Source organism: Ambystoma mexicanum, chromosome 11, assembly GCF_040938575.1.
Source record: "Ambystoma mexicanum isolate Mex_15411 chromosome 11, UKY_AmexF1_1, whole genome shotgun sequence".
Classification (NCBI taxonomy): Eukaryota; Metazoa; Chordata; class Amphibia; order Caudata; family Ambystomatidae; genus Ambystoma; species Ambystoma mexicanum.
Window position 1 is genome coordinate 23,298,575 of NC_090934.1, and position 27,097 is coordinate 23,325,671.

Below are 27,097 nucleotides of genomic sequence, written 5' to 3' on the forward strand. Positions count from 1 at the left end.
CTAGCAGGTTAGAGGTGGGAGAAGGTAACATGCATCCACTCTAGCAGGTTAGACGTGGGCTAGAAGGTTACATGCATCCACTCTAGTAGGTTAGATGTGGGAGAGAAGGTTACATGCATCCACTCTAGCAGGTTAGAGGTGGGAGAGAAGGATATGTGCATCTACTCTGGCAGGTTAGAGGTAGGAGAGAAGGTTGCATGCATCCACTCTAGCAGGTTAGATGTGGGAGAGAAGGTTACATGCATCCACACTAGCAGGTTAGAGGTGGGAGAGAAGGTTACATGCATCCACTCTAGCAGGTTAGAGGTGGGAGAGAAGGTTGCATTCATCCACTCTAGCAGGGTAGAGGTGGGAGAGAAGGTTACATGCATCCACACTAGTAGGTTAGATGTGGGAGAGATTGTTACATGCATCCACTCTAGCAGGTTAGAGGTGGGAGAGAAGGTTATGTGCATCCACTCTGGCAGGTTAGAGGTGGGAGAGAAGGTTGCATGCATCCACTCTAGCAGGTTAGAGGTGGGAGAGAAGGTTGCATGCATCCACTCTAGCAGGTTAGAGGTGGGAGAGAAGGTGACATGCATCCACTCTAGCAGGTTAGATGTGGGAGAGAAGGTTACATGCATCCACTCTAGCAGGTTAGAGGTGGGAGACAAGGTTACGTGCATCCACTCTGGCAGGTTAGAGGTGGGAGAGAAGGTTGCATGCATCCACTCTAGCAGGTTAGAGGTGGGAGAGAAGGTGACATGCATCCACTCTAGCAGGTTAGATGTGGGAGAGAAGGTTACATACATCCATTCTAGCAGGTTAGAGGTGGAACAGAAGGTTGCATGCATCCACTCTAGCAGGTTAGAGGTGGGAGAGAAGGTGACATGCATCCACTCTAGCAGGTTAGATGTGGGAGAGAAGGTTACATGCATCCACTCTAGCAGGTTAGAGGTGGGAGAGAAGGTTACATGCATCCACTCTAGCAGGTTAGAGGTCGTAGAGAAGGTTGCATGCATACACTCTAGCAGGTTAGATGTGGGATAGAAGGTTACATGCATCCACTCTAGCAGGTTAGATGTGGGAGAGAAGGTTACATGCATCCACTCTAGTAGGTTAGATGGGGGCGAGAAGGTTACATGCATCCACTCTAACAGGTTAGAGGTGGGAGAGAAGGTTGCATGCATCCACTCTAGCAGGTTAGATGTGGGAGAGAAGGTTACATGCATCCACTCTAGCAGGTTAGAGGTGGGAGAGAAGGTTACATGCATCCACTCTAGCAGTTTAGAGGCGGGAGAGAAGGTTACATGCATCCACTCTAACAGGTTAGAGGTGGGAGAGAAGGTTACATGCATCCACTCTAGCAGGTTAGATGTGGGAGAGAAGGATACATGCATCCACTCTAGCAGGTTAGAGGTGGGAGAGAAGGTTACATGCATCCACTCTAGCAGTTTAGAGGTGGGAGAGAAGGTTACATGCATCCACTCTAACAGGTTAGAGGTGGGTGAGAAGGTTACATGCATCCACTCTAGCAGGTTAGAGGTGGGAGAGAAGGATATGTGCATCTACTCTGGCAGGTTAGAGGTGGGAGAGAAGGTTGCATGCATCCACTCTGGCAGGTTAAATGTGGGAGAGAAGGTTACATGCATCCACTCTAGCAGGTTAGAGGTGGGAAAAATCACACATAGACAAGAAAAAGACCTCAGAATATAAAATGATGACGTCAATCGATGTTTAAATCAGAGTTTGATCATGTTGTTCTTCCTATGTTTTCATTCTAACCCCCACGCTTTCCTTTACTTTCATGGGCCTCTTCATAACCCATACACACTGTCCTGACCACATCCCAAATCTCGCTCTTTATGTTTGATTTTTGGATATTATACTTTCTGTTCTACTGTGGTCATAATCAGGACTTTTTCGGAAACATGTAAATCAATGTAGGTGTTCAAAATTGGTACACTTTATTTTGTACATTATGGACAAAGGATTTGAACAGTTTGAATGTATTCATACTTTTTCTTTTGTTGCAAAACAGAAATAAGCCCGGATTTGAAAAAGGCAGAGTCTAATGCCGAAACACGTGTCATCCAAAAGGGTAAAATAACCACAAATAGAAAATATCCTATTCACATGCTGGATGCGAATCTTTATTTACCCAAACTGGGAACACAAAATGGTGAAATAAGAAAGAAACTATTTGCGCAGAAAAAGGTGTAAGCACACACACAAATAATTCCTATTTAAGTAACGGAGTAGAGGAACTCAAGGTCTCTGTTGCATAAACCTATGCGACACACCCAAGGACAAATAATCGAACTAAAACCCAAACAGATCTGAGAAACTTCTGGTCGCAAAGGTACAACCTAAAGGATATCACCAAAAAGTTCCTCAAGCTTAATCGTCTTTAAAAAGTAATCCAAGAGTAATCTGGTTTTTTTTGGGAGTAATCCTAAAATAATTTAAAAGTAATCTGGAAATAATTTAGAAGTAATCTATAAATAGTTTAGAAGTAATCTAGGGGTAATTTAAAAGTGATCCAAAAGTAATTTAAAGGTAATTAATGGTTTAAAATGTAATGTGAAAACTTAGAAGAGTAACGGGGGATGGGTGTTTAGTTAAATACGAAGAGCATCAATGAAAAAGGTATATGGATGAGGATCGATCTATATGAGAACCCAGAAAAACCTGACTGCAAGTGGGTCGGAAGAAGCCATAATATACTCCACGTGGGGTAAAATTAGGCAGCACAGTGGAGGGGTCCCTGTTAGATGATGACTTAAACTCCCTATCAGGAGTCATTTAGGGGCAAAGAGACTAGTCCCGAGGAGTGTTGGCGGAGATATATGTGAAAGCCGGCTTGTATGTCCATGTTGCTGTCTATGTATTGTATGTTATATGTATTTTATGTATAAAGAAGAACATGAGATGTCGAGGAGCAAAAATGAGGTGTAAATAATTGAAACAGGTTAGGAAATACATTATTTATTTTAAGAAAAATAATTGGCACCAATCCAAAAAATAAGGTGAAGAATAAGTGAAGGAAAAAGATAGGTAAGAGTAAGAAATTGATGAGATTATACTTATGTACATGTTTAAAATGAGATAAAAGTAAAAACCAGACCAAATAATGAAAAAGTATCCAGAAAATGCAGTTACTCTTGAACCATGTAACAGGCAGACCGTGGTAGATATAGTACACATTCTTGACTAGTCTAAGAACTTTGAATGATATAAATCTGCATTTTCTTTCACACAAACGTAGCCGGGATGAAAAGTGACGGACAGGAAGAATGTTAATTTATTTGGCTTTTAAATTGCCAGCTACGCAGTTACAAAGACAGGGATTTAAGGATGTTTAAACCAAGTTGAAACATAAAACCGCCATTATATTCCTTTCTTGCTTAAGAGAGAGGAGCTAATAAGACGCAGTACAGAGGTTGGAAGTAAAATTTCATGAAGTTAGGACCATTTTCAGACACGCTGCACAGTTGATAAATGAAAGAGTTTGCAAGTGGGAAAGAGAGGTTTGTGTATTTGAAGCCGCGTTGAAAGCAACTGCAGTGCTTGATTCAAGGACTGAGAGATAAACAGTTGGCAGAGTTAGGAGAGGTAATTCATGATCGCAGGAATAATTCTATGAGTAAAATGCAACTTAGGTAGTTTGCGCAGGAAGAACAGCGGTATGTGGTTATTAAATGTTTTATTAACAAAGCTGTTGGTGGTTTGGGAAACTATTTTGATTTGCATTTATGTTGAAAAATAGCATTGTTGTCCATAGCATTGGTACACTGTTATAAAAAACAGATGTTGATGAAAGCACTGGCTTCAAGGTGCGATGATTGTGAAGCAATTTCATCCCTCAGTGGCATGTATTTTGAAGAATTGTCGCTTTTGATTGAAGAGCAACAAGGTGAAACCATGTTTTGGAAATATATTGTTTGTGTATTGAAGGCTATCCCCGGCTAGTGAATATGTGTGAGCTGGAGAGAGCCTCATGGAGACACTCTTTTAGGTTTGCATAGGATATATCCCATTGTAAGGGAATTGTTTGGTCATATTAATGGAACGGTGATGGATGGTTTTTTGATGGGCACACGTTAAGAGTGCTCCTGATTTTCTGATTTTAACTATGGAAAATAGCCGTCCCTTATTGAGAAGGGAATGAGGCATTTTTTTTCTTTGTTTTGAAAAAATAGCCTTCAATGCGCTATGAAAAGAAAAAAGACAGATTGCCAAATGAAAACGTAGGAGGGTGCTTTAGTCTAACCATAATGAAGAAAATGCTGGCAGTTGGGAATAGAGAGACAGCATGGGGGAGGTAGTATGAGGTGTTATGCATGGAAGTTTTAAGAATTGCACCAAAAACTTTGGAAGCACCGTGGAGATGTGCCGAGCAAAGAACTATGTTTCACTTACTATACATTATATCTCTGAAGTATGGAGACATTTAGAGAAAAAATTGAAAAGAAAATGTATCCAGGGTCACAAGTGTCGCTGAGATTTAAAATGACATTTTAGGTGCACATTACAGTAAAAAGCAGGCTAATGTATTAGTGGATGACACTAAATTAAGTACATTGAATATCTATGGGGAATGACAAGGATAAATCGGATGAAAACACTTTTCGGAAAACATGAGGAATGCATGAAAAATGAAATGTTTTGTGTTTAGCATAAGAAAACAGTGAGAAATGAAGGAAGTGCTCGCCAAGCACACACACATGCATGCACCCAACCTAGGTTATTTCTGATCGCAGGAAGTAATTCCCCAAATAGGCATTCCCAAAGGACCTTGTCCAGTCACCTTGAAATGAATTTTATAACTATGGAGTAATGGGGGTTCTTTAACCCATGACTCTTGCAGATTGATGACTTGGAATTCCCTCAAAATATTCAAATCAGGCCCCAGACTAAAAAAGATGTTCATGGCACCCGGTATTCCAAGTCTCAATCTTCATCAGTGATTCCTATAACTGTCTTGGCTAAGCATCTCCTAGAGTCCGATTCCTCTTCAACCTCCTTCAAATATACATTTCTAGATTGAGACCTTCCTGCTTGATTTCCAACTTTACGGAATGACCCCCTTTTACCCAGTAATCAAAAGAGCATCTACCTCAATAAATGCTCATGAATACTTTTTGATTTAACATGGAGTAGAAACATATTAGTTCGGGAATGATCTGAAAAGTCAACTAAGACAAAGTCCCTTGACTACAAAGACCTTAGTGATGGAATATTAGATAAACATTCTAAGACATTTCTTCCTTTCAGGAACACTTGGGTGTTTCAAGAAATAACCAGTTCCAGAATAAGTATACCAAACACTAAACTGGTATGAATGACGGAAATCCCTACCAAGTAGTTGTTTTCCATCATCGTTCTCCTGTGAAGTGACATTCTTTTTACGAATGCTTAGTGGTATCTGTTAGGGTTTGCTAGTCTCTTGCCTGTATGTGTGCTGAGTGCTTGTGGTGTGATGTCACTGATGTAGTGTTTGGGTATGATTGAGTGGAATGCTGTGTGGTGAGTGTTCCACCCAGGGCAGTTGACATGAGGTAGCCTGGGTGGTGGGAGCCAGTGGGCTCTGCTCTGATCCTGTATCTATCTTTTGAATCTCCGGATGACAGCTGATTAAAGCAACTAATGAACATGCCTGGCATCCAGTGTATCTTTTACCTGTAGACCCCACTTACGGGCACAACATAAATTGGCGACGAGGTGGTCTTCAAGAACTCTGGAAATAAGGTACCTGTGTGTTTGGGGTCAGCCGGAGTGAAACAAAGGAGACTGCTGTGGGAGGTTCAGTGCAGGATTAAGAGAGACTAAACAAAAGGGGAGGGAGCACACTGCCCCCATGATGAGTCCCACCACCAAGGGGGGCAAAGAGGGTATCCTGTGTGGCGCCCAGGTATGACTGTGGAAAGCTGTCCTGGTAGTGATCCAGGAAAGGGGAAGCTGACTGTTCTTCCAGACACCCAGTGTCATGTCAGTCCTCGAAAAGGCAATTGTGAGCAGTGATGTCTACTGAGACTTTGTGCACCAGCAGACACCAGTGTATGTTAGATACCAAGGAGCTCTAGGTGGTGGCAGGCTGGGAGGATGTTTGTGAGCATTAACATGCAGTCATTTGTGGTGCGCCTTCAGAAGGAAAAATTATGGAAAGAGTGTGTTCTGGCAACGGGCCTGACTTTGAGGTCTTTCTCTCGGTGTCTATGGGCGCGTAACGTGATGACTGTGGAGATGAAATGGATCTTGTGGACTGTTCAATGGTCACGGTTGGAGCAGAGAGCTCTGAGCACCACGGTGCTCCCAGCAGAATGGTGACGTCAGCGTACCTGTGAGGGGGATGTTGATCTGGTGGAACGCTCATTGTTGTCCAGCGTGATCGTTCATCTATAGGCTGTGCATTATCTTCAGCTCGTTCCTGTTACGTGTACACTGAGCAGTTGAAAAAGAAAGCCCCTGTTCACGCTTTCAGTGGCATGATGACGTCACCAGGAAGTGCGGCCGGACACACTAAGTGGGTTTTGTTTCTACGCGGGGCAACACTCGACTCAGTGGACAGTCGAGCAAGTAAGCCGGGCGCCTCTCTAGTGCCGGCGAGTTAATCTGCCAGAAGTCAACGTGGTTCCACAGCTAGAAGGGAAGTCATTGGCAGAGCAACGACTAAGAGAAGCAATGCAAGTTTGGACTTTTTCTTCATCAACGGTAACGCTACACGGGAAAATAGCGTACACTTGTCTTTGCTACGTGAGTGCCGCGTAGTGACTTGTTGGATATCGTCAAGTATTATTTTGTGATATTCTATGAAAGGACAAGGTCTGTGCTTTGGTGGGAGGAGCATTGCGTGGTGGGGTGTCTTGGTTATCACATGAGGGTGCGTGAGAAGGGTTGAACAATGCGGCTTTTTTGGTCTTGGGTAGTATAGTTGTAGTGAATTTCTTCCTAACGTTTTGAGGATTTTCAGGTTTAGTGGGCACAACATGGACCTGTAAAGCACATTTAGATTGCTCTTTGCTGTGTATTAAATTCTGAGTTTTGCATGGTTTGTGTAGGTTTGCGCTTGGGTTCGTTTAACATCCTGTGGACCTTTTTGCGTCTTTGAGTTGCATTGGAAAATAGGCAACCCGAATGTTTTCGTTGTGGACTGATTGCAGATTATGTGTACTATGGGTCTACCATGTTAGTTTAACATTTTCAGGATTTACAGGGGATGTAGGTTGCACTAATAGGGCAACATGAACTTTTAGGATCACTTTGTTGTTGGAAGGTTCAGTATTCGCGATGATGGAGAGAAATAGACATACCCAATCACATTATACAAACCTCATTAGGATACAGGAATAATAAATGGGTAAGTCCCAGGGTTTTTTGTTTAAGGGGGATTGAGCAAAAAAAGGGACTATTCATATAGTGTAAACAAAAGAACGTTGCTCAATTACCTCTCTCTTAGTCCACCTTATAGGCTAGTCAGATGTAAACTAAATCAGTTTGGGTAAGTTATCTATTTCATTTACCCACAGTGCATATGTATTGACAAAAAAAGTTTTGTCATGCCAGAATACAAGTGTTAAAAACACATTTTAATCAACAATTAAATTCAGTACAAAGTGTGGTATATGCTTTCCACAAGACATTACCACTTTTCGAATGTATAAAAACCGTTAAAGAAAAACAATTTAGTGACAAATACAGTTATGCTTAGACACCACGAAGGGATACACGAATGAAGATCTGAAAGACGCCCACGCATGAAATTCGGAAACAAGAGCAACCAGCAGGTAGATGAGCTCATAAAGTTGAAGTCGATGCGTGTGGGCCCTTTGAATCTCCTTCCAAAACAAACAACAGCATAAAAAAGTCATGAAGAAGCCTCGACAAGGAGGTACAGAGTCTGAAATTAAAAAATGCAAAAATACGTCTGTTACCTGAATCATTGAGAAACAGATTCCAAGTTACCAAGTGGATAATTAGTCCAAAATTACAAATCACGAAACAGGAAGTTATGGCCTGAGAAAACCATTCAATACTTTAGTCCAACCAATTCAAGATCAAAAGTGTCTCCTTTTCGAGTCTAACCAAACGGAGACGGGAGCATTGAACGTACTGTCAATTTTCTAAAACAACGTACTGTCCTGAAGAGGGCTTTAAACAACAACAGCGGAACACCAGGGAAGGTGTTCATGAAATTCTGTCCAGCCGAAACATATGTAGACATTTCCAAGACACTTCAAATCTTGTTGTCTTTAAACACAAAAGATTTGTGTATTTTCTGTTTGAACAATGATAGTTTGCTCCTCTGCGAATATAGATATTGGTAATAACATCTCATGTCTAAGCATAACTGTATTTGTCACTTACTAATCTCAGCCACAATTGACACCATTGTGCCATCATTCTGGATTTTTTTTTTCTAAATTGTTTTTTCTAAATTGTTTTTCTTTAACGGTTTTTATACATTCGAAAAGTGGTAATGTCTTGTGGAAAGCATATACCACACTTTGTACTGAATTTAATTGTTGATTAAAATGTGTTTTTAACACTTGTATTCTGGCATGACAAAACTTTTTTTGTCAATACATATGCACTGTGGGTAAATGAAATAGATAACTTACCCAAACTGATTTAGTTTACATCTGACTAGCCTATAAGGTGGACTAAGAGAGAGGTAATTGAGCAACGTTCTTTTGTTTACACTCATTAGGATACAGATGGGAGCGTGCTGTGCCATCACTCACAAGCAACTAACTAAACAATAAAATTTAAGGAAGCCACTCCATGACATAGTGAATGACTAACTGAGAGAAAGCCACGATAGGAGGACACAAAAGACTGAATACATAGGCAGACTGTTAGGCAGAATCATATGCAGTACCCTTTGGGAACACTACACACAATTAAGACTACAAGTGAAGTACAAATTCACCTTTGGTACAAGCCTGTACACCAGCCAAATTTATCGAAAGGGGAGCGAAAAAACGCTCCATGAGAGACAGACAAAAAGGGATAACTATTAACCCTTACCAGGACTCTATGGAAGATAGTTTGTATTAATAAAGTCAATGGCAACTTTACATGCTCTGGGAGACAGTAGTCGGTCCCAGAAAATGGAGTTTAAAATGTGAAATCTGAAAAAGTCAACCCTGTGTCACTGCACTGAAGGTGCTGTGTGACACACAGTAACAAGAGGATGCCTATGTGGTGGGTGAGACCCCATAGTCAATGAGCAAAAATGTACAACACACAGCAAAACAGATGTAAGAGTGGGAAAAAAGGCTCACACTCTTACCAGGTGAAAACAATAAATCCTAAAAATCCAGCAAAGCTGCTGAGGGACCCTAAAGGTAAGGTAAATTAGCCATTCTGGAGAATTCTCCTTAACACAGACCAAGACAGAAGTACTAGGACGATTCATCAATAGCACCATGGCTCTGAACCACACCAAGCTCCAACAGACCCATGTCACGATAGATAGCAAGAGACTAGGGAGCACCCAACCTCAGCTCCTACATTAGAGGGAGAGAAATAGACAAGCCCAATCACATTATACAATGACCATTTGGATTTTGTTTGTTTGTTTTGAGGATACAGCTCAGAGCGCGCCGTGCCATCACACACTACAGTCAGACGGCCAATAAAAGAAATCAGCAACAACCCCACCCACAGGAATAGAACCCAAATGGAACAAGATGTATTAGAAACAGGATACGGACCCCACTAACCCAACTTTCAAATCTCTGCATACCCAACCCACCCAAATATTCACACAACCATCTCTCGCCCTGCAAACCGTACGCACCTTACCACACTGCATCAACAACAAACAAACAACACATAAACAGCACCTACAGCACACAAGGTCTCGCCCGGTCCGATACTCGCACCAAAGCTCAGTGCACAGTGTATACCGAACTGAAGCCACCAACTGCACACCACTTCTCCCACTCTCCTACTCCCTGCCTGCTGACCACCTCCGTTGGTGTCGGTGCTCAATACAAGTACCTATAACATTAACATTAACTGTTGCAACATGCGAGCTACTTTACATTTACTTTTCTTGGCTCTTTCCAAGTCGGGGTCACTCGGTCTAGGCACAGTTGTCGGACCACACGGTCATCCATCACAGGTCACGCAACCGATAACCCTATGCACATTGTTATGCTTTTGTATTCTTCAGATTTTTGCCAACACAGGTTTTGTCTCTTAACCTGTACTTCCTTGGGCTCCTGTATCTTTGGCCAATGCTTATTTTGGTTTTGCCACAACTTGCGTCTCACTGAACTCCCTCTGTAGCGTTCCCCCCTTTGCATCACCTGGCTTTCTCTTAATTCATAAATGTTCATCAAATCTTTTAGTTTGTTCGATAATCAAAAAAGCTTGTTGCAACTTTAAAAAGTACAGCTTGTTCGGTATTCTAAATCACTTGGTTTGGCTTCCCATAGCAATTGTAATAAATTTCAGTCCATTCGGTATTCACACATGCCTGTTTCCAGTCCTCGGATTTGCCCTGGTACAAGTGTTCCCTTCTTTGCACTCACCGGTATGCAGCTGCACCTCCCGGGCTTATCACTTCTGCTTCCTGTCTTCTCTTTGCTCTGCCTTTTCCTCGTGGGACCAGCTCCTGCTTTAGACACCGGGCAGACCCTCTCATGGCCAGACTTGGCACTGCCATCTCTCTCACAGTCCTGCTCAGCACGGCTTTCCTCAAGCCGGTACCGCTCCAGCCCGCTCCACTTCTACGAGGCACTACCTTCTCTCCAGGCTGGCTCACCCGGTCTGTTGGGTGGTCCCCATTCTTATACACCTGGGATTTGTCTAATGACAGCAGGTGCAAGTCCCTCACCTTAATTTCCTGACCATGGTGAATCCTATTAGCTGGACATGCCTGGCTATTGCAATTGAACTCCTCCAAAGCCCTCTTCCTAAAGTGGGGTGAATGAATGGAAGTGTGCATGACAGCCTGTTGTTTCCTCCTCGTCCCAGTTCTAAAATTAAATAGCTGTGGGACATTTTGGGTGGAAGAAAGAGACAAAGACTTATAATAGCCTAAAAAGGCAGGGGGAATGTAGGGTTCACTTTGACCCGGGAAAGGGGGATACCATGTCTCACCCAAAGACATCCTCTCTCCAGATGCTTTTTATGTGTAGATGTGTAGGTGCAGCTCAGTGTGCGTCTACGCGCACACTGAGCTGCTATCCTGTGCTGTGGTGAAAGGGACACCTAGTAACATGGACCCTGCTCCAGTAGACGTACTGCACATAAGTCAAAGGTTACACCTTAAACCTCCCAAAACCAGTCCCTTGCTTACCTTCTGGGGGACGGGCCGTAGCTGAATGTTTTCAAAGAGGACGTTGTTAAAGGACCCAAACACACCTTCGTTCAGGTGGTACTTGACGCTCCTGCTGCTACATTTTTCTGAATCTGTTGAGGATGAAAGAGGGCAGAGTTATCATGAAGTCCAGTTGTCTTCTCTGCCACCTCATTTTTGGAATATATTGTTAATATTTTCACTCTGTAATTCGTAGGAGTTGTGCATCCCCAGGTTACCTGCTAAGGAAAGGCTTCTTCCGTCTACTGATCAAGACATGGGTTTAGAATCCCCCCGATGTCCAACATCTTCAGCTAACCTTAATAACACAGAAGACCATCCTATCCCCAAGCGTGATAAAGGCTTTGTTTCCAACATAGGTGGCAAACCCAACTGTTTCAAAGCAAAATCAACCATAGCTAGATTAACATTAGTTCTGGGCAAGTAATACTGAGACATATTTGGTGGCCTTCGTCAAAATTGGAAGAAGTAAGCATTTACCCGAATAAGACTAGAATTCCAGTTGTCTACTTCAACAGAAAGGACACACAGATGCTTTGAGAGTGAGTCTATGCGTGAGTGACAATATGGCTTTTGAAAGTACTCCTCTTCATCCCTAAAATGTTGTGAAACCTGCTCGTTTTTATTGTGTATATACCTTTTATTTTCTGTTGTGTGCCTCAATCCAGATCACTCTGAGTAAAGGAACGACTGTATGCCTTAGAATGAGGTGGACGAGTAGCAGCTCCAGTGAGACTGGTCAGTATCCAAGAGCACAGTCTACAATGTACCCTCATCATCTGGCAGCAAGCAGCTGACCCCTCCCCTTTGCCCCAAGAGTTCTCCTGGATAGATATAAGTGTGCTTCAATTGCAATGTAAGTAGGGGCCCATAAGAAAATTGGGGTGTCTCCTGATTTCTGTATGACTCCCTTTTCGGAGTTATTATAGGTGTAAGTGGCGGCACAGACTTCTGCTACATTCTGACTGCTTGTGCCCTGTTTACAGTCGTGGAGAGTAAATGGTTGACCATGTCGCTATGGGTTCTGAAGCAGGTCAGTGTGGGATGTCATATTTCTGGTCTGCTCAAAAGGGTTGTTGGCGTGACCGAACCCAGGAGAGTGTCATGGTCTGAAGAGTAGATAGGGCCCTTCGGAGGAGGACTAGGGGGACAGAACGACAATGTACCTGGTGCTTTTGATGATCTTAATTCTCAACAGTGCTGAGTCCGTTCCAGGATGCTTTGCAGCTCCTACGACAGAGTTCAAGATGGGAGACAGCTGCGGGTATCAAACAGTAGGCAGTTCGGCAGGCAAGGCTGGACGAACAGGTGCAGGCTGGCCTACACGGTGGCTTGGGCTCAAGAATCGTTGTCTCTAAGCTGGTTGGTGTATCTGGAATGCTGGTCGAAGCATTTCAGACGGCTTTAGTGACTTCAGCATGACAACAGTCAGTGGTTCAGCCTGTCGTGGTTCGAGGGCTCTACTGCCCGAAAATTTCCTTTAAAAGATGGATGCTGGTTGAGGCTTGTTGTGGCACTCCTCTTAGCTTCTTGACAGGGCTTGTGTCATCCTTTAAGGTCAGATGGCCCAAAGCTGAGGAGAGTTTTTGCAGGCAATGGCCTTGTCCTTTGTTCAGAGACTCTCTGCCACTTCCCACCTAGGAAGCTTTCTGCCAGATCATAGTAGGGCATGCTGTGTGCTGGCTGGGCACTGGTTCTGGAGCTGCTGGACTGGTATCTCTATGCCCTGAGAGATGTTTAGGGGAGGGCTCTTGCTTCCCTCTTGGAAATTCTGGCCTTCCTTTACTGGCGGAAGCTGTAAGGCAGACTGTACTTCAGACAGGGTCCAAATTAGTCTGATTACTTACTCCTTTCAAAGTCATTGTATGATCTCACCAAAGAGGGGCTCAACCCTCTCTTAAAGCAAAACGGCCCCCAGTGATTGTGCAGGCTAAGCCTACCTTAATGAACCAATCTTGGGTCCCCACCAACAATCTTCTGTTATCATGAGGTCATAACCAGAGTGCTTTGCAACAAGAAAGGTAATGGGTGACAACAGATAATACTATGTCCCACCCATCTTCCTGTCTGTTGTTGATCAAAATGTCTACCTGGTTATTTGAGCTCTGTGTGGCTCCTGATCAAAGCGGAAGTCTCCCTTGATGTTTGTGGCGACAATAGACTTTCTGTGCCCCTCCAATTCACAGTTAACAACAGTGAACATGGACCGTTAAGTAGAGAAGACCAAGAAACGTGTATAAGTGTACAAAAAACAAATTCATTTTATTCAAAATACAAACAAAACATATTATAATATTAGATCAAAAAATGTCCAAGCTATTCATTTAGATCACATAAAACAATACAGCTCCTATTCAATTCACTCCATAGCACATATGCACTCAGTCATTCACACTCAATTCACATTCCTCCAAATTCACAATAGGTACTAACATACATGTGGCCTAATAACCAAAATACTTTACAACATATTTAAACACCCCTTTCTTGAAATGGTGTGTCTATCTGTTAAACCACAGACAGTATTTGGTCGACACATGTTTCAGTTGGTTGTTCGGGCTGTGAACTATAGCCCTTTCTTATCCCAACCTTCTTCAGGACAGAAGGTGAGCACACATTATGTCTCACTTCGGGACACATGGAGTAGGAGACATCATCTGTCAAATACATAAAAACAAGAGCATTCTGTTGCCACCATACTGAGCACTTGCCACCCTCATTTATTCATCGTCTTGAAATTGAGCTGCATGATGAATAAGGAAAAGATAGGTCTGACCTGGCGGGCAGAACGGCACCCGCTCGCAGGCCTTGACGGATGCACCGGCACCATTCATGAATGGTGCCGGTGCATCCGTCCTCCCCATTCCCATTGAGTCCAATGGGACTCAAATGGGAATGGGGACTAATATTTTCCGGCGCCCCAGAATGGGCTGTAATGCACTGGTAATGCCTATTCTCGGGTGCCAGAAATACCGGCACGGCTACTTCCAACCTCGTAATGACCCCCAATGTCTCTTCTTTACTATACAATCTGTATTGATCTGGTATTCCTTTGAGCAACTGTAATGAATCGTGGGACAGGTAGTTCGACCTCCGCCTTCTCCGCAATGTTTTATCCTTTTTATTTCTGGCAGGATTCAGAATATGGGCCAGTGCTGCAGAGCTGTGGTAGGGACATCCGTCACTGGTGTTGGGGCTGACAAACTACCTGGTCCCACTATCATGTGCTCTTCAGGGACCACCAGGAGAGCTGAGTGCAATGTTTCCAACATTCCATAGTGGAGGGAGGTGCAGAAATGCCTGCTGGCCACAGACCTAGTAATTGCCCATCACTGCAGCTGTCCCTTTCTTAATGTCTTGTTGCAGTTGTTGTTGGCCCCTACGAAGACGCGTCCTTCTTTATCGAAACACTGTTCGTATTCCCCTTGCTTCTGTACTTTTACTGGTTTTTACATTGCCTCGATCCACGTGAGTTTTGCCACATGCTCATTGCAGTAGTCTCTGCATATGGTATTCACTTTCTGAACCACTTCTTCTCCGAATTCCACAAGGCCTCCCACCATGCAACTCATTGCCATTGGTTTGCTACAAATCTCACCACCTCCAGCTTCAGGTAAGGTCTTTGTAGACACTGTATGCTTCTGGGGTTGCGGCAGGGATGTCATTTAGGGGTCGCCAGAGGTCGCAACTGCGACCTCTGTGGTCTCCCTTGCGACCTCTAAAAAAAGATGTTTTTTTTTTTTCTTTTTTGTAATGCAAGCTCCTGGCCTGTGGCTCTTTACTTCTGGGGTGGCTGGCTTTCTTGTTCAGGCCCCTTAAAAAAAAAGAAGAAAAATAAGAACAGGAGTGCCACAAGTCTAACACTTTCAGCACTGACCCTAAATAAGAAAGAATAGGAATACCAAATAATGTGTCTTTCTGGAATTCTATACAACAATTGCAATAATTGCTAGGCTCATTAATTGTTTATTTCAGGCACACTTCAGGGGGTGAGTCACTGATTTAGTCTGTTCTTAAACGCCTCACTCAGCCTTTCATCCTTCTGAGGTCGATAAATGAGTACCAACACAGGTTAGGTGATATTGGGTGTACATTTTGTCTATATAAAGCGCTTAAGCGTAAGTGCTATATAATAACACATCATTATCATTTAGTCATGTACGTCTGCTTGCATTCACAGTGATTTGCTAATATGGCCTATACACACTGATCTTAACGATACATATGGCGATCCATTCTTGTATGAAATGTACATCACATTATAGTGATATTGTATCTATATTTTTCATAGTGTACAATGCTATGTAATGCCACTTCCTGTTTTGTCAATGGGTGAAATGTCGTGTTCCATCGCTACCCGCGATATCACTTTGGGGCGGGGTCAATTGACATCACTTCCTGTGATGTCGTCAGGGGTCAAGGGTTGTGTGATGTCACTTCCGCTAACCCTGGCATTTTGGTGAAATGACGTCCCTGGGTTGCGGGCACACTGGATTTCGTCCGGGTTCATCATCATGAGTTGTATGCTCGATGCCTGAAAAGTGCTTTGCAACCTGCGTAATGTAAGATGGACCAAACAATGAGCCTCCAAAAATGGAGTCTCTTGCGGCATTAGTATCTTTGGACCCCCTTTGTGTGTGGTATCAAGGAACACATTTAACAACTCCCATTAAACCTCTTTTCCCCCACGGTGCCATGTCTGCGTACCAACTGTTGCTCAATTCTGGGTGGTGCACATCTTCTATCACGTCTAAAGCTAACCCCCTGTACTCATCATACTTGGTTCTTTTCAGTTGCCATTTGAAAAGTTTATATGTATTGACATGTGAAGAATTCAGTTTGGTAGTGAGGTTAAACACATTAGGAAATAAAAATGACATAGCCAAGTTAGTGAACTTCCCCATTTGCTCCCGGATAGCATTTGTATCAAAAACAGTTGTGTTAGCTTGCTCATCAGCAGTGTTGTCATTCCCATATGTTGAAGAAACATTAGCAGTAAGCCTTTCTTCCTCTTCTGGCCTCCTCAAAGCGTACCATCTCCGGCAGCCTGCTCTCCTCAGCCTCTTTTGTAAGCCGGTTGGCTCCACGGACCATGCACCAGCCCAACAGTCCCTAAGTCAACACCTAAGTCAACACCGAGAGTACACGACTTCTCCAGCCAGTGTCTCTCTAGGCAGCGTCTCTCAGCTGCACTTTCCCACTTCCCTCTGGCTCACTGCTGGTGTCCAGGGGTTCTTCCCCTTTTGGGGTCCAAATGGGATCCCTGGCTTACCTCCGCTCTCCCCAGTTCTCCACCAGCTGTTGGGGTGCAAGGGCTCCCCTTCTCTCCTCTGCAAAAGCAGTCCAAGGCCCCTTCTTTTACAACAATCGATTCCTGCAACCAGGTCCTCCAGGGAGGGCCTCTCGCATAGTTCCTGAGTCTTTCCTTGCTTTTATACTGGCTCTGGCCAATAGGATTTTGGGAAAGACTAGACTGCTGTATGTTGCTCTCAGATGTAACCTTCATTCCTCCATTCTTCTCCCTCGTTACAGTACTGGGAAAGGGATCTTCATTTAGCTACCTCCTATTCTTCCTCCTCCCAGTACTTTTTAGGGGAATGGTTGGATAAATATAAGCCATGAGTCCATCAGGGGTTACCCCTAGGGTTATAAGGAAGGGGGTCTAGGGCCTCTTAATTAGCAGGGATACCGCGTCTCACCTGATGTCTTGCCATCCCCCTGACAGTCGCCTCCGTCATGTGATCCTCCCTCAAACAGCCACCGCCAAAGTTAGGACCAGGTAGCGGCTGCCATCCCCTGGCCACATAAGGAGGGGTTACACCCAGAAAAGAAGCAATGCATCATCAGATTCATCACAACAAGCAACCCCTAAATAGGGATTTGTATTATCGCGCCTTGAAACACTTGTGTATAGGCGCGATATAAATGCCATATCATATTATTCTGACCAGTAATCTAATAGTTTTGTTGGCTACATGGCCCGCGGCCATTCTGTCCTGAACTAATTCTCTCGACTGGATCTTAATTTTTTCGGTCTTACCGAAACCTGGCTTTCCTCCTCTAACACAGCCATTCCTCTTGCTCTTTCCTCTGGCCATTCTTTTTTCTCTTGCACCCCCCAGCCGTCTGGAAGTAGTGGCGGTGTTGGCATTCTCTCTTCTGTACCGTTGGCTATGGCTACATTATTTACTAACCTATCAGTGTTCCTGTCCTTCAAGCATCACTACTTTTCCTTTTCCCGTACTCCTCCCCTTGCCTCCATGGTTTTCGATCGTCCTCCAGGACCTGATTCTACATTCTCTGATGATCTTGATTCACTTAATTTCTTCTTTGTGCCTTCTGAATTTCCTCTGTTTCATTTGGGTGACTTTAATCATAAATAAATGTTTTCACTCATGCCACTGTACCCTTGCCTTCTATCTTAGACTCCTATCGCCTACTACAAATCTCTACCCCTCCTTTTAATATCTCAGGTTCCTCGTAGGACCTAATGTTCTCAACCATTTTCATTTCTTCCTCAGTGTTAGCTATTCCATTCTACTCTTCGGATCACTCACTTCTCTCCTCTTCCTTGTCACTCCCCTGTTTCCCTTCCTTCCACTCTTCCTCTAGCTCCTTCCTCCACGATCTCTGGGCAGTCAATATCTCCTCTTTCTCTTCTTCTCTTACTTCTCTCCTTCCTTTTCTTAATATCTTTGCTTCCCCTCATACGGATACCGCTTCTTTTCCTCCTTTCCACTGTTCCTGTTATTTTAATTTCATTGAACACAATGGGCCTCATTACATGTTTGCCAGTCGGGAAACTAGGGTGCTGGTAGGCTCACCAGCACCCTTGTTTATGGACCGGCAAACTAGGAGTCTACCTGCTGGAGCCGCTGTGCCCCACAGGTCTGACCCTGCCGGGGGCGCAGTGGTCATGGTAGGCAGACCAGTCACGGAAGCACTGGCACCATTAGCAATGGTGTTCCTATTCCCATAGAGTCGAATGGAACTCTATGGGAATGGGGACTTACATTTTACCAGCGCCTGACTTCCCGGGCCACCGGACATGGAATCTCCCAGTGGCACCGGGAAGTCAGGCTCGGGTAAAATTTTACATGTCTGGTGGCAACCCGCTGGTAGCACCGGCAGGGTTACCACCGGACTCGTAATGGGGCCCAATGTATTCAATTTTAAAACAGGTTCAACAAAGGACATTGTTGTCTGACAGGATAGCACCAGAAAGTACAATCCACTTATTCTAAAAAAATGTCTTCAAAGGAATTTAAATTCTTTCCGGAAGCCTCACGAATACTCAATCTTTTTTTACCTCTCTGCTCTTTCACAGCCTTTCCACAAGCCTTCTCAACCTTGGATGACCCCCAGCCACCTTTTTGCCTGCCGGGTCTTACGCTGGACTGAGCGGCGTTGGCTTAAATTGAAGACTGCCGCGGACCTGGACTACATGTCTTCGCTTCCAACTATTTATGATTCTCTGCTTCTTTAATCGAACAGCAGCACTTTACCTCCTTTTTTGATTATCTCTCCTCTTACTCCACTGCTTGTTTGAAAATCTAAACCGTACTCCCCCCTTCCCATCCTGATTCTGCTTCTCTTTCCTCTCTCTCGGCATCAGACTTTGCCAACAATTTTTCATCAAAAACATATTTTCTCTATTCCTCTATTTCCACTTCCTCCTCATCCTCGTCCACTTCTGTCACCTCTCCCTTTTCATTGAAGTCATCCTTCCATCTACTCTGTCACCTCTCTAAGGCCTATCCCACTGCTGCTGCAGGTGACCCAGGTGACCCTCTTCCTTCCTCTCAAACACCAGCGGCTTACCCTACTCTTCACCCCTATCTTGGTGCACGTTTTAATTCTTCTCTCTCCTCCTCTATTTTTCCTTCCTTTTTCAAAACATGCTCCTATTCTTCCTATTCTCAAAATGCCCATACTTTTTGGCCATGCCATTCTACCAGAAACTGCCCTTCTCGCTGTTTCTGATTCTCTCTTTTCCTCTCGTTGTGCTAAACTATCTTCTTTCCTAGTCCTTCTTGCCTTACTGGCCACGTTCGACAAAGGCGGCCACTCTATCCTTCTTTCTTGTTTCTCTCATGTTGACTTTCATTCCTCTGATTTTAATTGGTTCAATTCTTATCTTTCTGGCTGCACTCTCTTTGTCTCCTGGGCTGGTCACTCTTCTCTTGTTTTACCTCTTTCTCATGGTGTTGCTCAAGGTATGGTTCTAGGTCCTCAACTTTTTTCCCTTGGTCCTATTATCCTAAGGTCCTGCACTCAATTCAGTGGCTAAATTTCAATGCTCGTCTTCTCTTCAACTTTCTGTGTATTGGCTTTAAATGTCTCCATGTCTTGCCCATCCCTAACTCTCCTATCTGATCTCCTCTTACTGTCCTTTCTCATTTTCTTCACTCACAGTCGCTTTTGCTCTTAGCTGTCCCTCGCCTATGCTTCCTCTCGCTTTCATACCTTTCCTCTGATTGAGCCAAACCACTAAAATGCTCTTCCTCTTCCTTTGTGTTCTCTTTCTTATTTTTCTCACTTTAAATCTCACCTTAAAGCACATCTTCTCTCTACTTCAGTTGTTTGATTGATATGTTCTTACCTATTATACCAGTGATGATTTTCTGTGAAGCGCTTGGGCATTAAGCGCTATATAAATACAATGAAACACAAATACATGGAAGTTAACTTGTATGCCAACTTACCACATTAATAGGTGGTATGGTTTCTGACCCCTTTCAGGCACGTCTTCAATGTGGAATGGATAAGGGGGGAAAGCCCTCACCCTCGTTACATGGAAGATAAGAGACCAATAAGCTGTGGACTAAGAGAGGAGAGTAGCATGCGGAGTTACAGACACTTGCGCAGCGCCACAGGGAGACAGACCTCCTACAGGGAATAGTGGCCTTACAGGCAAGTACACGCCCAGCGTGGTGAACCGAAGCGTGTCCAGGCCCGCGAAACACCCGGCTCACCTGCTGGGACACAGACCAGAGAAGCCCGGTCTCAGAGTGTCTCCAGAAGCAGAGAACGCCTGAGCAGCTACCCAACAGTGCCACGGCAAACCAACACTGAAGCCCCATGGGAAGGGAGCGGGAAGGGAGCATCCTCTCTGACACACAAGGAACTACCGGAAGAAGCCAGAACAGAGAAACCACATTGACCTACTTGAAAACCTGCCCAGAGGATCACCACACAGAGACAAAAGGTAAGCAGTTGCTCCTATGAGCCAGACGGAAAGGCCAAACCAGACCCCAAGGCAGAGTGCAAACAACCAGACCCAAGGTGCGCTGAGAGCAAGCAGAGCCCAAGACGGGGTGAAAACAACTAGACCTCAAGGTGGGGTGAAAACAACCAGACCTCAGGTGGGGTGAAAACAACCAGACCCCAAGGTGCGGTGAGAGCAACCAGACCCCAAGGTGGGGTGAAAACAACCAAACCCCAGGGTGGGGTTAAAACAACAAGACTCCAAGGTGGGGTGAAAACAACCAGACCCCAAGGCGGGGTGGAATAATCAATCCCCAAGACGGGGAGAGCACAACACAACACCAAGGCGGGGTGACCGAAAACAGACTCAAGGCAGGGTGACCGAAAACAGACCCCAACTTGGGTAGAGATCTGGCCCCAGGGCGGGGCGAGGGAAACTGTACCCCAATATGGGGTGTGAAACGTGAGGCCCTTGAGAGGAGTAAAAACCAGGCAGTAGTTGGGTGGAGAAAACCCATTGAGGTTCCCTGGAGGGTAAACCGAGGAGAAGGCCTGCTGTGGACTTACGAACCAGCGGGGTCCCAAAGGTGGAAGACGACCCGAGAATAAGTCCAAGTCCCTGGCCATCCAGGGAGGACGAGATTGACCAAGAACTGATAAGTAACCCCAAGAGAGGGAAGTTGGAAGCAACATTTTCTGGAACTGTGCAGCAAGCGAGAAGCTCTTTTCTGGTAGGGACATTATGGTCACGGCCATCTTAAGCACTTTCGGGGGCCCTGGGCACAGACATCTTTGGGGCCCTCTTCCACCAAACCAAAGGAATTAAGGGATCAAGAATACTGGTCATAACCCCCCTCCCGGACCCATCGCGCTCACAACCTATGGGTTGATATGCTGTCTCATAGCATAATAAGCATGTTTACTACCTTTAAGTCCCCATACCCTTTTCATTTTTGTTATAATGAGAATGATAAACCAATAGCATTTGAAGACCAACATTAGCAGTCTATGAATAGGTTACTGTTCTAGTACATCAATGATAATTTTTATCAGTAACATCCAGGAAGGTATACAGCCTGTAGTATTAATGCAGGACCGTACGTAAAAGGTACATGTAACCCATAATAGACAGAGAACTCACATTAGCTGCCTCACAGAATGCAAAAGTGCTCATGCATGGATAGAGGAGACCAATTGGAAGGAAGCAGAAAGCTACACATACCATAGCATAGATAGTGGATGCAGATTAGAAGCTACCAGCAAGGTGTCTTTATCCAGACAGAGATTAGAAGTGAGATATGGTTTTCAAATAGTGTTGCCATTAGATATCAAAAGGAACAAATGACTGTGGTGTGTGATATAAATATGCTCACTATTAAAGTGGAAGCAACCCTATAGCCAGTGAAACCATGAATAAGTTTTTTATGAAGATCATACCATGAGAAGGAAATCACTCTGAGGGGCTGACAATTTTGACAGGTTTAGGGACTTGCAATATTGAGAGATTAGGCAATATAAGATTAAATGAGATGCCCAGGATCACACATTGGTTAAGGGGTGAAACTGGGATTTGTACCAACTCTGCAATGTCTGCATTTGAACACTTTCTTTTTCAGTTGTTACCATGAACTAAAACAATCTCATTTTATTAAAACAGACTTGGAAAGTACACAAATCACATTACCAAACATGACCATTTTTAAAGAAGATATTATGGAAGGGTGTTATGCAAAATGGGAATGGTTCTAGCTTCATTCGCTCCATCATCAAGGGAACTATTTAAGTACCAGCATACCAATCGATGTGATTTACCAAATGTAATCTGGGTTTGTCTTTTGTATTTTAAAGCTTTAAATACTTCCAAAACAATGGCTTGTGACATTTTCATTTATAAACGTGATAAAAACCTTTGACTTTTACCAAAAAGCGAACTGTTTTTAGTTTCAAACAAGCAGACCTTAAAATATGCTTGCCTGAGGCCCGCCACATTTGGTCCGCTCTCTTCTGTCTACCAACCCTTACACCCAAATGGCCTACATAAGAAGAAAGATCAAGTAATGGGCTAAACAATACCAGCAGCATGCAAGAAGGAAAACCTAACAGAAGACAGCAAAGTAATGTAAGATATATTAGATGATTTGACCAGGATCACTGTTTAGTCTGCTGGCAAAGACAGGATACAAGTATGAATGATTTCGTTCCATAGTCTTGAATTTGGATACTCATTCACCTCTTGAACTAACACTTTATGCCATTGTTGGAGGTGATTGCCTAGGTTTTAAAACATCCCAGCTGAACAAACCAATTTCTAGACCTTCACCATGATATGTTAGTTTTTATATCAACCCCTCTCTGGTGCAGGTCCATTGCTGATAATAGCAGATGTTGTTCTGCAAAACCAAGTACATATGCAGGCAGGTTTATAAACTTCAGACATAGGAAAGGCTCAGCCAGCCTTGCTTGAATGTGATATTCTAATTTTACATGTGAACACATATCTCTGCAACGGGTGCTTCACACACTGAGCTAACTTCAGAACCATGGTGGTACTCAATGCATCAATATGCATTTCACTGTTGCCTATTGCATATGATCAACATAATTCCGACAGGAAGGAAAGAATGCTAAAGCATTGTGCCGTAAGTAACACACAATCTATGTATACCACAGTGAACACAGAAAGCAATACATGATGAAATGATCGAGGCAGAATGTGCTTGTCAAAACAGAAAGGCAATGGGTTTAGAGCCTCAGCAGCAACCCATAAAATATCCTGACGTGTGCCATTTAAGGCTGGTGAACAATGGAATCTTACTTCTTCAGATCAGGCAGCCTTATGGGGCCCTCTCCAAGGTGGGGGCCCTGGGCAAGTGCCCCTTTTGCCCTCCCATAAAAACGTCTCTGATTATGGTGGGATCAGAAACCAGCCACCATTCTATCATTTGGGTAGAAGACTTTTTGGTTGATATGATATGATAAGGCATTTATAACGCGCCTGTACATAAGGGTTTCTAGGTGCGACAAGACAAGGCAGGGGAAACAAAGCGAGGACAAAACAACAATCTTACTAGGCTTTGTGTCATTCAGATCGCGCAAGTGCGGGGAAGTGGAGAAGTGCCAGGGGGAGTGGGTAAGGGAGAGGATAAGTGCAGCCAGCAGGTGGCTCATGAGTGCATTGAGAAGGGACTGCAGAGTTGCAGTAACAGACCCTTAAGTGCTGGAGGAGCCCGGAGGTAGTGCGAGGGCAACTGGACAAGCAGGAGCCTGGATGCAGTTTCAGAGGGTATCCAGGTGACCAGTGCTAGAAGCAGTCAGGAACATCAGCAGGGGAGAGGAAGAGAGAAAGCGGAAGTGAAAAGGAAGGTCTTGAGTTGTTTTCCGGGACCAGAGATGATTCTGCTGAAGTTTGAGCGAGGCAGGGAGGCTGTTCCACAGGGAAGCCCCGGCCGAGGAGACAGATCTGACCCAACTCTCTGCTTGGAGAAGCATCTGACCCTCAGGGAGTTGGAGGTGGATGTGCGGAGAGTTCAAGAAGGGAGATGTTTTGGAAGAGAAAGTTGGAGGTAGAGCGGTCTCAGGCCCCAGAAAGCCTTGTGGACAATGCATAGGGTCTGGAACATGATCCTTGCAGCAACAGGGAGCCAATGAAGATATTTCAGTGCTGGACAGATACGAGCTGTCATGCCTTCGGGTCGTTCCTCCGGTCATGTCCCGTCACCCAGTCTTGTAACCTGTCTCTCCCATTCACCTGTCTCCCGGGGCTCACGCAGGCAACCTAGTTTGGCTCGCGCGCTGGCAAAACAAACGCCACACACCTTACAGTCGCGGTTGCGGCCGTTTCTCCATTGGCAGTTGCCATGGAGATTAGGCCACCGCTCGAGCAGTAACACACTCGCTCGTATCGTTGTGGCCCGATCACGTGACTCGAGTACACGGTCACGTGCTCCAGGTTCGCGGTCACGTGACTCCATTTAGTGTCATGTGACCAGGAAGAAGACGGTATTTAAGCGGTGCAGTGCCTGTACACCACGCTTCACAGCTGATTTACTTGGAGACTCTGTTTGGCTTGCTTACCCGTGTTGCTTTCTTGGACCTAGCTTTTGTTTTCTGGACTTCTTGTGGATCACGCTTGGCTATTGTTACATCGGCTCTCCTGCTCATTACGGCTCCTGACCCCGGACTTACCTACGGACTTCCTCTGGATCCTGCTTTTGTTCTTCCATTGGTTCGGACGGCTCTTCCTGGCTTCAGACCTTTTTTCTGCTCAACGGACCTCTCTTGGGCCTCCCTGATTGGCCCTTCTACAATACAGACACTCTCCAGGTGGAGACTGGCGAAGACCATCCGGACCTATCCCTTAGGGTGGGTCCTTTGCCTACGTGAGTCCCGGAACCATCCTCCCTTTCAGGTTCACCATCCCTTTCATCAGATCCCCGGTAAGACTCTGATTGTCTTCTGACTAATACATGTAGTATCCGGTCTGCTTGGTATATAATCATTGCCTTTTTTCACAGCTGCCTTGGGGTTCCTAGTACTTCGGTTCCGGCTCCGGATCTTCTCCACCTGTGGCCTCAAAGGTTGCACAGGGAGTGAATTAGTGATTCTCCCTGTGCGGCACTTGGGGACGGAGGTCTCCTATATCTTCACGACTCTCAACACAAGACACGAGCCCAGGGCTTGAGGACAAGGACAATTCTTGCAGTCCTGTTCTGGATCAGTTGTAAAGGTCAAAGAGTAGAGGCAGGAAGATTTAGAAAAAGGTTGTTGCAGTAGTCCAGTCTATAGAGGAACAGAGATCTGGAGACGGTGAGCTTCTGGAGGAAAGTGAGAAAAGGAAGAGTAGCTCTGAGGAGGTGCAGCTGATAGTTTGACTTCTTAGTGACATCAGAAATGTGAGGAGAGAAGGAAAGGGTGGAGTCGAAGATGACACCAAGGTTCATAGCCTCACAGGAAGGAGCAGGAAGAGGGCCCAGAGTGGGCGGCCAGAGAGAGAGGGGGGGAGAGAGAGAGAGAGAGAGAAAAGGAGGGAGCAGGTGTCCCAATGAGGAGGATCTCAGTTTTACTGGCATTAAGGCAGACCATTACTGAATTGCGGCCAGACACTCTGGTACTAGAGAAGGAGCAGAGGTGGCTGAGAGTAACCTAAAAGAGAGCTGGGTATCATTCGCATAACACTGAACATTGGAGCAGAAAGTAGCAATGTGGTTGGCAAGAGGTGCCAGGTATTGGTTGAACAGCCAGGGAGAGAGGTTACACCCCAGGGGAACACCACAATTAGAGTGAGAGATAGAAGAGAGGAAAGACCGCAGTTGGACCTAAGAGGGTCGGTCAGTGAGAAAGGAGGTCAACCAGGACAGGGCCTGATCAGCGATATCCAGGTTGCCACAGAGGTGTTTGAGCAGGATGGCATGGTTGGCCGTGTCAATAGCAGAGGATAGATCGAGAAGAATGTGGACAGAAGGGAGATTAGAGTTAAGATTGGAGAGAATGGGCCTCATTACACGGATGGCGGTGGACCAAGGTGCTATTAGCACCTTGGTTCATGCCGGTAAAATACCGGCACCGCCTTGGTGGAAAGGAGAATTACCGCCCTATTCCAAGGTTGGTGGGGCGGTAATTCCCCCTTCCCCCATTGCCCTTCCCCATTCCCATTTTTGCCCCATAGGGCATAATGGGAATGGGGAAGGTGCTAATTATGGCACCGCAAATTGCGGTACCGTAATTAGCTCCCTGGTCCCTTTGCGGGTTGGTTTTTAATGCCTGCAAAAAGCAGGCGCTAAATTCCCCAACCCGCAAAGGGACCTCGTAGTAAGACGGTAAGGGTTTACCGGTACCGGTAGAATACCGGTACCGGTAAACCCTTACCGCCTACCGTGTAATGAGGCCCAATGTCTTCACTGCTGTTCAGGAGAGAAGTTTCCATGCTTCTGGCAGCTCTGAAACCAGACTGGTGGTTGTGGAGGCAACCAACAGATTCAGTATGCAGATTAAGCTGAGAGATGGCTAGCTTTTCCAAGAGTTTGCCCAGTAAAAAGGAGTGATGGAGAAAGGGCGATAGTCGGAGAGGAAGGATCGGCTGAGGGCTTATTCAGAAGGACGTGCACAAGGGAGTGCTTAAGGGGGGGAGGGAGTTCCAGTGGCAAAGGAGTGATTGCAGAAATCGGCCAAGGATGAAGCAAGGGTGTCGATGTGGTCCTTCATGGTTCTGGATGAGCAGGGGAGCATCTGCTTTGATGAGACTTTCATAGATCGGACTTGTCCAGAAACATTGTCAGGGTTGAACAGAGGAAAGGAGAAGGAAGGTGGAGGAGAGACAGGCCAGGAGTGGTAGAGGAAGAGGAAGAAGAAGTAGAGGAAGAGAGGGTGGACAGGATGACCTGAGTTTTAGTGGTGAAATGAGAAGCCAGGGTCGTGCAGAGGGCCTGGGAGGGAACAGGAGAGGTAGAAACTGCAGCAGGATTGGCCAGCTCCTTGCAGATTTTGAAAAGTTTGGCCGAATTGTTAGATACCGCAGAGACACGGGCTTGGATGTAGGCTCTCCTCTTAGAGATGACATAGTCTGTACTGCCTTTGGAG

The 27,097-nt window shown here is 45.0% G+C and overlaps 1 protein-coding gene across 1 annotated transcript in view; it reads right to left on the minus strand.

Annotated features, from left to right (window-relative positions):
- The window catches only part of LOC138503015 (antizyme inhibitor 2-like), a 1,350,137-nt gene that overhangs the window by 25,784 nt on the left and 1,297,256 nt on the right, over positions 1-27,097 (minus strand). The window contains exon 7 of the mRNA XM_069622446.1: positions 11,294-11,406. Coding sequence (XP_069478547.1) covers positions 11,294-11,406 — 113 coding nt within the window. The remainder of the gene's footprint in view (positions 1-11,293; positions 11,407-27,097) is intronic.